This window comes from Rhinopithecus roxellana, chromosome 12 (genome assembly GCF_007565055.1).
Source record: "Rhinopithecus roxellana isolate Shanxi Qingling chromosome 12, ASM756505v1, whole genome shotgun sequence".
In the NCBI taxonomy this organism is placed as follows: domain Eukaryota; kingdom Metazoa; phylum Chordata; class Mammalia; order Primates; family Cercopithecidae; genus Rhinopithecus; species Rhinopithecus roxellana.
Window position 1 is genome coordinate 74586093 of NC_044560.1, and position 12959 is coordinate 74599051.

A 12959-nucleotide genomic window follows, 5' to 3' on the forward strand; every position below is an offset into this window, starting at 1 on the left:
GAGGCATATAGAGTGGATTGATACAAAGTTGTCTGTCAAAATTTTTTTTATTTACAAAAATAAATTGATTATTGATTGGATATACATTGTTAGGCTATAGGGTGTGGGTTATAGTGTCCAGTGTGGCATTAGTAGTTCAATTTATAGCTACTTGTGGCAATAGCAAGCAGTTTCCAGAGGTAAATACATAGCTCAAAGAAAAAAGACATAATTGTGGTCTCATTTTAATGTCTCTCTGAGACTTATAAAGAAAAGGATTATTGCCAGGCATGGTGGCACATCCCTGTAATCCCAGCTACCGAGAGGCTGAGGCAGGAGAATCACCTGAACCTGTGAGGTGGAGGTTGTGGTAAGCTGAGTTGGTGCCATTGCACTCCAGCCTGGACAACAAGAGCGAAACTCTGTCTCAAAAAAAACAAAAACAAAAACAAAAAAACAAATAACAACAAAAAAACACCTTTTATATAAGAAATGCAAATCCTTTTCTTCTTTTCTTTTATTTTTCTTTTTGAGATGGAGTTTTGCTCTTATTGCCCAGGCTGGAGTGCAGTGGCATAATCTCAGCTCACTGCAATCGCTTCCTCGCGGGTTCAGGTGATTTTCCTGCCTCAGCCTCCCGAGTAGCTGGGATTACAGGCATGCACCACCATGCCTGGCTAATTTTTTGTATTTTTAGTAGAGACAGGGTTTCTCCATGTTGGGGAGGCTGGTCTCGAACTCCTAACCTCAGGTGATCTGCCCACCTTGGCCTCCCAAAGTGCTGGGATTACAGGAGTAAGCCACCGTACCCAGCAAAGTTTTCATTTTTTCCAAGCCTCAAGATCTAGATTCAGAAATTGGAGCTGCAGATTTAGGTTCTGGATGGGTGGAGTAGCAGCAGGTGTTACTTGCACATTCGTGGACTTTTTAGCAAGAGGAGAAAAAAGGAAATTAAAAATTATCATGTCTACATGTCTATTCAATGCACACATGTTACTCTGATTGGGTTTCTGGGCCCCATGGTCTCTAAGTCAGTTTCAGGTCTAATGATGAGTCCCAGAGGCCAGAAACGGTGGCTCACACCTGTAATCCCAGCACTTTGGGAGGCCGAGATGGGTGGATCATGAGGTCAGGAGTTTGAGACCAGCCTGGCCAATATGGTGAAACCTCATCTCTTTTTTTTTTTTTTTTTTTTTGAGATGAAGTTTCACTCTTGTTGCCCAGGCTGGAGTGCAATAGCACAATCTTGGCTCACTGCAACCTCCACCTCCCATGTTCAAGTGATTCTCCTGCCTCAGCCTCCTCAGTAGCTGGCATTATAGGCATGTGCCACCACGCTCAGCTAATTTTTGTATTTTTAGTAGAGACGAAGTTTCTCCATGATGATCAGGCTGGTCTTGAACTCCTAACCTCAGGTGATCTGCCTGCCTGGGCCTCCCAAAGTGCTGGGATTACAGGTGTGAGCCACCATGCCCAGCCTTTGGTGAAACCCCATCTCTACTACAAATACAAAAAAAAAAAAAAAAAAAAAAATTTGGCCAGGCGTGGTGGTGCACATCTGTAATCCCAGCTACTTGGGAGGTTGAGGCAGGAAAATCGCTTGAACCCAGGAGACGGAGGTTACAGCGAGCTGAGATCATGCCACTGCCCTCCAGCCTGGGCAATGGAGCGAGACTCCAACTCAACAACAAGAACAACAAAAAAGTCACTAAAAGAGGTAAAACGGTTGATTGCTGCCCTGTAAGGTTTGTAGAAATCTGATCTAGCCTCTCTGGAAGTGACTGTAGAGGACAATAGATATCAAATAGGCAGAGATGCAATTCTTCCTGCATATTTAGGGAAGAGCGTGCACTTTGCACACAATTGTGAGTTGACTGGAAGCCTGAGAGGGAAAGACCCTTGTAGAGTAAAGCCTGGTTAGCACCTTATATGTTTGTATCATGTCTGGTAATTCTAGACTGTGTTTGGAAAGTATAACAAGAGAAATTATCTCCAGCCCCAGAAAAACTTCACAATGATAGGACAGAAAGAAAACTGTTTTATTACACAATTAAACCAGAATGTGACATGCATCACAATCAATCTGCTTAAGAGACTGCAAAGACAGAAAGACGGTCATCATAATTAGTCCACAAGTAGAAGAATTTACAGCACCATGTCATACATAGCTCATCCTAAATTCACCTGGTCACTGGGGATGCCACCTGTGTATGCTAATTGGTTATAATCAATGACAAAATAAACTTTTCACATCTTCATGATAGGAGGTAGTTGTGTGACTTGAAGCCAGGTGCCTGCTGAAGGTAGACTCTCAATCTCCTACTACGATGGTTGAATAGGGTGCTATCTTTTTGGTTATTTACACTTTAAAGCAATGGCTCTCTATGTTCTGAGCACTCAGCTTCTGTTTGCCCTCTACTTGTGGCTAGTGTCCTCTCTTGACCCCTACCATCTGCCAGTGAGGCACACCCCAAAGCACAGAGCTCACAGCTGGCAGCTTACATCTTAAGTGAACCCCAATTGCCACAGCAGCACTCCAGTACCTCATCAGAGACGGAAGACTATGCTACAAGAGAGCCTACAGGATTTGGGGGTAGAATTGCACCTTCATAATAATGGGAATGGGAGCGGTGTGTCAGCCTCAGTTTCAATTTATTATGGTGACTTGAAAAAAATACTGCTGGATTTCCAGCATGAGTCCAGATAGAGATAGGATAGTTCTCCCTGTGAAAACCCACCTCTCTGTCAACACCAAGGGATTGTATTAAGGCTTCTAAAACAGATATCCAAAGCATTGAAGAGAAAAACAGCTCTCAGTCTGATTCTATCGCAAAGTTATATTGAGAGAAAAAAGAAGTTAAATGTATCTTGAGAAAAAACTCAGATTAGATATGATTGATCAAGTCAGCCAGAAAATATTCCCCTAAAAGGAGTTTCTCTCAAACTACCCCTAATGCACAGCTACTCTTGGCATGAGAAACATGAGCATTATGAAGAAAAAAAGCATATTCTCAGCAGAATTGTATAAGGTTTCTCTTCCATCTCTGCTGCTCTCATCTCCTAGCCATTGAATGGAGGTTCCATATTGAAATACAACTGACAATTCACCAGCACTTTTTAAAATTAGGAACTGGAATCTGACTTTGTTCATATAGTAGAATATATGTGAGCCTGCCGCATAACTAACTGAAGAGCTATTATGGCTGTTGGGTGACCATATCACCTATTTGTCCTGGAAAGGCAGCATTCCAATTTAGTAAAATGAAAGACACTAAAATTATGCTTACCTATAACTATCCCTATTGGATAAAGCAATATGTATGTCAGATGCATGTTACATTTGGTAGTATTTTTTTTTTGGATGTTATATAAATAAGTATAAATAATTTTAATGTACTAGTCATAATGTATGCAAGATTTTAAAAAATTATCTATAACCATAATTCAGTTTAAACACTTTATATTTCAGAAGTATAAATAACAATATTAAAATGCTTAGGAGATTCATTCAAAGTACATATTTTGATCTTATATTCATACTATTGTAGAAAATAGTTTTTAACTTATATGAATGTATTTTGTCTAAAAACACTTCACGTAACTATGCTAATTGTTCTTAAGTAATAAATAGAAACCGGCCGGGCACGGTGGCTCAAGCCTGTAATCCCAGCACTTTGGGAGGACCAGACGGGTGGATCACGAGGTCAGGAGATCGAGACCATCCTGGCTAACAGGGTGAAACCCCGTCTCTACTAAAAAAAATACAAAAAACGAGCCGGGTGAGGTGGCAGGCACCTGTAGTCCCAGCCACTCGGGAGTCTGAGGCAGGAGAATGGCGTAAACCCGGGAGGCGGAGCTTGCAGTAAGCTGAGATCCGGCTACTGCACTCCAGCCTGGGCGACAGAGCGAGACTCCGTCTCAAAAATAAATAAATAAATAAATAAAATAAATAGAAACCAAAGTACAACTACAGACTCCACTTTTCAGTTTATACACTGAACTGTTCTTGCTTTTGCAGTGTAAGTATTTCAGTCTGCAAATATTAGATAATTACCTTGCATAATTAGTTTTCTGTCAAAGGAACTTAGTATGTTTTAGTCCTTATTATTCTGTATTACTAAATTTACTCCTATCTTTGTGGTCAATTTTTGTGTACTCCTAATATGAGCATTTTTTTTTTTTTTTTTTTTTTGAGATGGAGTTTCGCTCTTGTTGCCCAGGCTGGAGTGCAATGGCGTGATCTCGGCTCACCACAACCTCCGCCTTCCGGGTTCAAGGGATTCTTCTGCCTCAGCCTCCAAAGTAGCTGGGATTATAGGCATGCGCCACCACGCCCAGCTAATTTTGTATTTTTAGTAGAGACAGCCATGCGTGGCTGAACAGATGCTTTTCAAAACAAGACATACATGTGGCTAATAAGCATATTTTACAAATGCTCATCAATTATTAGAGAAATTTAAAAAAACACCCAATGAGATGCCATCTCACACCAGTCAGAATGGCTACTGTTAAAAAGTCAGCAATAGATGCTGGCAAAGTTGCAGAGGAAAGGAAATGCTTATACACTGCTGGTGGGAGTAAAAATTAATTCAACCATTGTAAAAAGAAGTGTGGCGGCCAGGTTCAGTGGCTCAAGCCTGTAATCCCAGCACTTTGGGAGGCGGAGGCGGGCGGATCACCTGAGTTCAGGAGTTTGAGACCAGCCTGACCAACATGCAGAAACTTTGTTTCTCCTAAAAATACAAAATTAACCAGGTGTGGAGGCGCATGCCTATAATCCCAGCAACTCAGGAGGCTGAGGCAGGAGAATAGTTTGAACCCGGGAGGCGGAGGCTGCAGTAAGCCGAGATCATGCCATTTCACTCCAGCCTGGGCAACAAGAGTGAAATTCCATCTCAAAAAATATAAAAATAAAAAAATAAATCCAGCAGTTTCTCAAACATAGTGTTGACGTAAGAGAAGAAAACTTTAGAGTGCGGCCGGGCGCGGTGGCTCAAGCCTGTAATCCCAGCACTTTGGGAGGCCGAGACGGGCGGATCACGAGGTCAGGAGATCGAGACCATCCTGGCTAATATGGTGAAACCCTGTCTCTACTTAAAAATACAAAAAAAAACTAGCCGGGCGACGAGGCGGGTGCCTGTAGTCCCAGCTACTCGGGAGGCTGAGGCAGGAGAATGGCGTACAAAACCCGGGAGGCGGAGCTTGCAGTGAGCTGAGATCCGGCCACTGCACTCCAGCCTGGGTGGCAGAGCAAGACTCCGTCTCAAAAAAAAAAAAAAAAAAAAAAAAAAGAAAACTTTAGAGTGCTTATATTTCATGTCTCAATAAGAAAAGCAAAAGTATTCCTTTCAAACAATAAATGCATTATTTTATTTTTCCATCAAAAGTCATATAGTAAACAATTAGTCATATGGAAACATGTCTAGGAGGTACCAAGTTTCAAATAAAATTTAGCATAAAACTCAGAAATCAGGATAACAGGATTTGAACAGAGATATTCACTGTCACAAATTTACCCTGCAAAAAGAGGAACTGATGCTTTCATGAATCTATGTAACTCAGCAATTATCTACTACATTTTCTTGTGAAAATGTATTCATTTTCTACAGCCAAAATGGGAAAGACATTTCCCCTATTCTTTTTCTTGGTAGCATTCTTAAACAGCCTTGAAATTTTATTGGAAATTACCAAGCCAAAAAAAATACACCTGACACTACTGAAAGAAATCATAGATGGCACAAAAAAATGGAAACAAATCCCATGCTCAGGGATGAGTAGAATCAGTATTGTGAAAATGACCATACTGCCGAAAGCAATCTACAAATTCAGTGCAGTCCTTATCAAAATACCACCATAATTCTTCACAGAATTAAAAAAATTCTAAAATTCATATGGAACAAAAAAGAGCCTGCATAGCCAAAACAAGGCTAAGCAAATACAACAAATCTGGAGGCATAACATTACCTGATGTCAAACTATACTATAAGGGCATAGTCACCAAAACAGCATGTTACTGGTTTAAAAATAGGCACACAGACCAATGGAACAGAATAGAGAACCCAGAAATAAACCCAAATACTTACAGCCAACTGATCTTCAGCAAAGCAAACAAGAACATAAAGTGGGGAAACGACATCCTTTTCAACAAATGGTACTGGAATCACTGGCTAGCTATATGTAGGAGAATGAAACTGGATCCTCATCTCTCATCTTACACAAAAATCAACTCAAGATGGATTAAGGACTTAAACCTAAGATCAGAAACTATAAAAATTATAAAAGATAACACTGGAAAAACCCTTCTAGAAACTGGCTTAGGCAAGGATTTCATGACCAAGAACTCAAAAGCTAATGCAATAAAAACAAAGATAAATATCTGGGACCTAATTAAACTAAATAGTTTTTACACGGCAAAACGAACAGTCAGCAGAGTAAACAGACAACCCACAGAGTGAGAAAAAGTCTTCACAATCTATACGTCTGACAAAGGACTAATATCTAGAGTCTACAGCAAACCCAAACAAATCAGTACAAAACAATCTACAACAAACCCAAACAAATCAGTACAAACCAAACAATCCCATCGAAAAGTAGACTAAGGACATGAATAAAGAATTCTCAAAAGAAGATATACAAATGGTCAACAAACATATGAAAAAATCCTCAACATCACTAATGATCAGGGAAATGAAAATCAAAACCACAACGCGATACCATCTTACTCCTGCAAGAATGGCCATGATCAAAAGATCAAAAAACAGTAGATGTTGGCATGGATGTGGTGAACAGGGAACACTTCTACATTGCTGGTGGGAATGTAAACTAGAAAAGCCACTATGGAAAACAATGTGGAGATTCCTTAAAGAACTAAAAGTTGTACTACCATTTGATCCAGCAATCCCACTTCTGGGTATCTACCCAGAGGAAAAGAAGTCATTATTCGAAAAAGATACTTGCACATGCATGTTTATAGTGGCACATTTCACAACAGCAAAATCATGGAACCAACCCAAATGCCCATCAATCAACAAGTGGATAGAGAAACTGTGGTATATATATACAATGGAATACTACACAGCCCTAAAAAATGAATTAACAGCATTTGCAGTAACCTAGATGAGACTGGAGACTATTATTCTGAGTGAAGTATCTCAGGAGTTGAAAACCAAACATTGTATGTTTTGATATGTGGGAGCTAAGCTATGAGGATGTAAAGGCATAAGAATAATATAATGGACTTTGGGGACTTGAGGGGAAGAGTGGAAAGGGGACGAGGGATAAAAGACTACAAATATGGTGCAGTGTATAATGCTCCAGTGATGGGTGCACCAAAATCTCACAAATCACCACTAAAGAACTTACTTATGTAGGCTGGGCGCAGTGGCTAATGCCTGTAATCCCAGCACTTTGGGAAACTGAGGTGGATGGATCACAAGATCAGGAGTTCGAGACCAGCCTGGCCAACATCGTGAAACCCTGTCTCTACTAAATATACAAAAATTAGCCGGGCATGGTGGTGCTTGTTGCCCATAATCCCAGCTACTCGGGAGGCTGAGGCAGGAGAATTGCTTGAACCCAGGAGGTAAAGGTTGCAGTGAGCTGAGATTGCGCCACTGCACTCCAGCCTGGTCAATAGAACGAGACTCCCTCTCAAAAACAAACAAAAAAAGAATTTACTCATGTAACCAAATACCACCTGTACTTGAATAACTTATATAAAAATAGTTTTAAAATAAAGATCTATCCTTAAATATATGTGTATATATTATTTTATATATATTATATATGTATATATTATATTCTCTCTCTCTCTCACTCTCTCTCTCTCTCTCTCTCTCTCTCTCTGTGTGTCGAGATCAGGAGTTCGAGACCAGCCTGGCCAACATGGAGAAATCCCGTTCTCTGCTAAAAATACAAAAATTAGCTGGGCATGGTGGCGCCCCACCTGTAATTCCAGCTACTCGGGAGGCTGAGGCAGGAGAATCGCTTGAACCCGGGAGGCGGAGGTTGCAGTGAGCTGAGATTGTGCCATTGCACTCCAGCCTGGGCAACAAGAGCAAGAGTCCATATTAAATATAAATATAAATGTGTATATAGATATACTTGATTATATATATTCACGAAAAAATATACCTGAGAACATTTCTGAACTTACTCTAAGAAAGGAAAAGTTAAATGAGAATTTCTCACAAGTAAAATACATGATTAATATTAATTTTTTTCTGAAATCCACCTCTTTTATGAACCTTGTTAGTATTTTCTTACCTTTCAAGTCCTACTAATAAAATGCAATTTACAGTTAAATAATGGAAGTCAACATAAGTGAATAAATCTTTTCAAGGTGATAAACCCAGGGAGTGGTAGTGCTAATTAGAAAACAGATGTGTCTAGGCCAGGCACGGTGGCTCTTGCCTGTAATCCTATCACGTTGGGAGGCCAAGGCAGGCGAATCACCTGAGGTTGGGAGTTCGAGACCAGCCTGACCAACATGGAAAAACCCTGTCTCCAGGAAAAATACAAAACAATTAGCCAGTTATGGTGGCACATGCCTGTAATCCCAACTACTTGGGAGGCTGAGGCAGGAGAATCGCTTGAACCCGGGAGGCGGAGGTTGCGGTGACCTGAGATTGCACCATTGCACTCCAGCCTGGGCAACAAGAGTGAAACTCCATCTCAAAAAAAAAAAAAGAAAGAAAGAAGGAAAGAAAGGAAAGAAAGAAAAGAAAGAAAGAAAAGAAAACAGATGTGTCTGACTGATATTCACCCGCCCCAGTCTGCTCACCTTAAGTGCTCAATAACCACCCTCTCAGGAGACATTACACTATGCCCCAGGTGCATTTTACTTTGTAAGTTCTTGCAACATCTCACTTGGGTCAGGTTTTTCTTTGTCTTTTGGGATACCGTTTTTTTTCCACAAAATTTAGAGAATTCAGGGGGCAGAAATTATTTATGTGTTTTCCCCTCAATACTAGCATCTGATTGGCTGACCAGCATTGTGTCTCCAAGAAATGAAAGCTGGGTTGGGTGAAGACAACAATCTTAATGTCTCAAGGGGTTAGCTTTTCAAAGGAAGAGTATGCCAGGAGATGCCTCTTAGCCCCAGGGCATCCACCTACTCCCTTGAGAAGCTACACTCCATACCTCAGGTTGTCCTCAGGGAGAAAATGACCCAGGAGCTGATATTCACTAGACACTCTCGCAGAAAAAGTCATGATGTGTATCTTGGTTTACTCGAGACAGTACTGAAACCCAGGACCAGGAAAAAACTGAACGGTGGCTGAAGACGCATCACTCCATAAAGTTTCCAAAGAAAAACCTTCACCTGAAAACATTCTGATAAGATTTCTGTGCCTAAGGAAGATTAAAAAAAAAAAAAAAAAAAAAAAAAAAAAAGAGGCATAGAAATTTCATAAAATACAGTGTCAGGGAATTATTTTTTGCTTTCTTCTCATGAGAACTATTTTCAAACAGAAAACAATTTTAAGTGCCATCCAATGCTTTGTCAAAAAATGATTAACTAAAATACAGTATCAAAAATGTACACTAAAGGAAAAACAGTTGAGAATGTGAATTAGGAAAGAGAAGTTGGCATTTGGAAATGTCAGAAGGAACTGGAAATTTAGTATTTTAGTTTATTTGCAGTTTAAATCTAACTGCAGGCCAGAGTTAGGCTGGAGGAATGGGGCTGGGAAGTACACTTGAGACCCTGCTGGGAATGCATGTGAAAAATGCAGTGGAAAAATCAGTCCCCTGTGGAGTGTGAGAATAATTAAGGGGCAGGCAATTACACTGAGGAGGCTCTAGTCCCAGCATTTCTACTTAACAAAAACTGCTACGTAACTGTACCTAACCAATTATTAAATACAGTTTTCTTCATCGTGTACCTTATAAAAGTCTTTCCTTCAAGCTCCTCCCATGAACCACAAACTACAAAACACACTTTTGTGCTCTACAATTATTGAATCACTCTTTGATTAAATTCTTTAATATTTTTTGCGATGACTGCCACAGATTTTTAACAGAAGAAAATAGGAACTGGGAACCCCACGGACCAAAGCTCTTCCCATTCATGAACCCGCACCCCAAGTCAGGATTCTCTCCTGACGCCCCTCCCATGGTCCGTGCACAATCTGGGAAAGGCGCCGCGCTGCCCGTGCAGAGCTGTCGAGAGAGGGCTCCAGACCTGGGCACGGTCACTATGCAGGGAAGAGACAGGACGCCCGGGGGCCCGGCTGTCGGCGCAGCCGCCATCTTATGGCTGAAGGGGATTGAGATCCAGCTGGGCAAGGAGAATTCGGGGCGCAGATTGTGGAGATGACTGCGGGGAGGCCTGAGTCCCACCACAGCCACTTCCCACCGGTTTCAACCAGCCCTTCCCCTCTCTCCGGATGTCGGACCGCACTCTCACCATTTCTAGGCTTCCAGGGGGTCCTGGCGTCTTAGCTGTGGATCTCCCAATACCTGTAGGTCACAGAGCCACAGAGTCTGGGCCTCTAAGAGCAGAGGACAAAGCAGTGAAGACGAGACCTGGAACTCTGGCTGAAGCGAGAGACAAAGGCCGCGCCAAACCCGGAAGAGCCCTGTCCGGTCCAGCTGCTTGTCTGATTGAACTGTCCCCTACCTCAGAGTCCCTGATTGGATAATGTTTAAGACCCGCCCCTTCAGGCCCTGAGTGATGGAAGATGCGATCAGATGCTGAGCTGAATGAAGTGTGACCTCCTAGGCTGCAGCCTTTTCAGGCAAGGCTTCCTCCGTGAGCTGAGCTAGGCCCACTCCAGAGGTTGTTTGCCTTTAATCTTGTGTGTAAGGTCATATGCCCTTATAAATAATATGCTATATGGCTATCACAAATGAAAAGAATATAACAATCGTTCTAAAAAAAATTTTTTTTTTGAAACCGAGTTTTGCTCTTGTTGCCCTGTCTGGAGTACAATGGCGTTATCTTGGCTCACCACAACCTCCGCCTCCAGGGTTCAAGCGATTCTCCTGCCTCAGCCTCCAGAGTAGCTGAGATTACAGGCATGCGCCACCATGCCTGGCTAATTTTTTTGTATTTTTAGTAGAGACGGGGTTTCTCCATGTTGGTCAGGCTGGTCTCGAACTCCCGACCTCAGGTGATCCTCCCACCAAACTCCATCTCGAAAAAATGAATAAATAAATAAAATAAAATAATAAAATGTGAGTCACGTGTAAATTTTAAATTTTCTAGTAGCCAAACTTTATTTTTTTATTTTTATTTTTTTTAGATTTTAGACAGTGTCTCGCACTGTTGCCCAGGCTGGAGTGCAATGGCGTGATCTCGGCTCACTGCAACCTCCACCTCCCAGGTTCAAGCGATTCTCCTGCCTCAGCCTCCCAAGTAGCTGGGATTACAAACGCTGGCCACCATACCCAGCTAATTTGTAGCCAAACTTTAAAAAGAGTTTGGCTCTGTTTTTTAAAAAGAAACAAAGAACAGGTGAAATTGATTGTAACAATTTAACCCAATATGTCCAAAATATTGTCATTTTAATATGTGAGAAATACGTAATTATTAACGAAGTGTGTGTGTGTGTGTGTGTGTATATATATATATGTAACTAAACCTTTGAAACTTAACTCGTATTTTACCTTTCTAGCACATCGCAGTTCAGACCAGGCACATTCCAGGCACCCAGTAGCAACGCCTGGCCAACAGCTGCTACATTGAAGTGCAGCTCTGACGTCAGGAGGGTGAACGGCCTGAATATCCCTTTTCTGCCAGAGGTGAGGGGACGGCCTCTCCCTACCAACATCTCTCTTCAGTTCTGGGGGTAGAAGAGATAGTGGCCATAGAAAGAGCAGAGGGCATGCTGGGCACAGTGGCTCGTGTCTGTAATCCCAGCACTTTGGGAGACCAAGGCAGGCAGATCACGAGGTCAAGAGTTCAAGACCAGCCTGACCAACATGGTGAAACCCCATCTCTACTAAAAATACAAAAATTATCTGGGTGTGGTGGCACCTGCCTGTAATCCCAGCTACTCAGGAGGCAGAAGAATCGCTCGAACCTGGGAGGCAGAGGTTGCAGTGAGCTGAGATCACGCCACTGCACTCCAGCCTGGGTGGCAGAGTGAGACTGCCTCAAAAAAAAAAAAAAAAAAAAGAGCAGAGAGCAACAGGAATAAAATAACTACAGGTAGACCACTGCTGGCCACCTCTTGCCCTCCTTCCTTCTAGAGATCAGACAATGAATAAAGGATGATGTGGCCACAGAAGAGAACCCTATGTCTTCAGGTCTGTCCACACTCTTGACCTCCAGTTTTTAGATATGAAAAAAAGAGATTAAAGGCAAGCTTATTTTGCTATTTGGCCTTGGCCCTTATGATTAGGCTGTGGTTGTCTATTTTCTCCTGTGGTGTGAGGAACAGTGTGGATATAAGCACTAATCACATGCATACAATATCTACATGTATTTCTGCATTACTCAATATTACTTTACAAGACATCCAACTCTAAATCAGAGGAAAAAAAATAGTACCTTTAGGGTGTCCACTGTGAGAAGGTAAGTAGTACTGAATCTGTCATTAAATCCTGGCATCCTATCTGCACTGGGTGCATGTATTAGTTAGCTATTGCAGCATAACAAACCATCCAAAACTTACTAGTCATAATTGAAAGGGTCAGCCATTTGGGCTGGGCTTAGTGGGGCCATTTCTCTAGTCTCAGCTGAGCATTTTGACATGTATCATCAACTGCTTGTTGACTAAGCAGCTGTGTTTCTGGCAGTGAGCTTCTGCTTCTGGAGCTGTCAACAGGGGCAACTTTTTTCTCCATTCCATGGTATCTTATTCTCCGGCTGGCCAACACGGATTTTTCCCATGGAGATGGCAGCATTCTGAAATAAAAGCAGAAACATTCAAGACCATTTGAACTTGGGCCCTAAACTAGCCCACTGTCATGTTCACAGGTTTCTACTGCCCTGAACAAATATGACCTGCCAGATTTAGTGTTCAGAAAGCAGA

The 12959-nt window shown here is 41.8% G+C and overlaps 2 protein-coding genes across 3 annotated transcripts in view; one reads left to right on the forward strand and one right to left on the reverse strand.

The window, feature by feature from the left end:
- LOC104657267 (zinc finger protein 708-like) overlaps positions 1-10616 on the reverse strand; it is a 38813-nt gene extending 28197 nt beyond the window's left edge. The window contains 1 exon segment of the mRNA XM_010357037.2: positions 10388-10616. Within this exon segment, the coding sequence (XP_010355339.2) occupies positions 10388-10390 (3 nt within the window). The 5' untranslated portion in view covers positions 10391-10616.
- Positions 1-12959, forward strand: part of ZNF738 (zinc finger protein 738) — a 452488-nt gene that overhangs the window by 384328 nt on the left and 55201 nt on the right. The gene's annotated exons all lie outside the window — the stretch shown is intronic.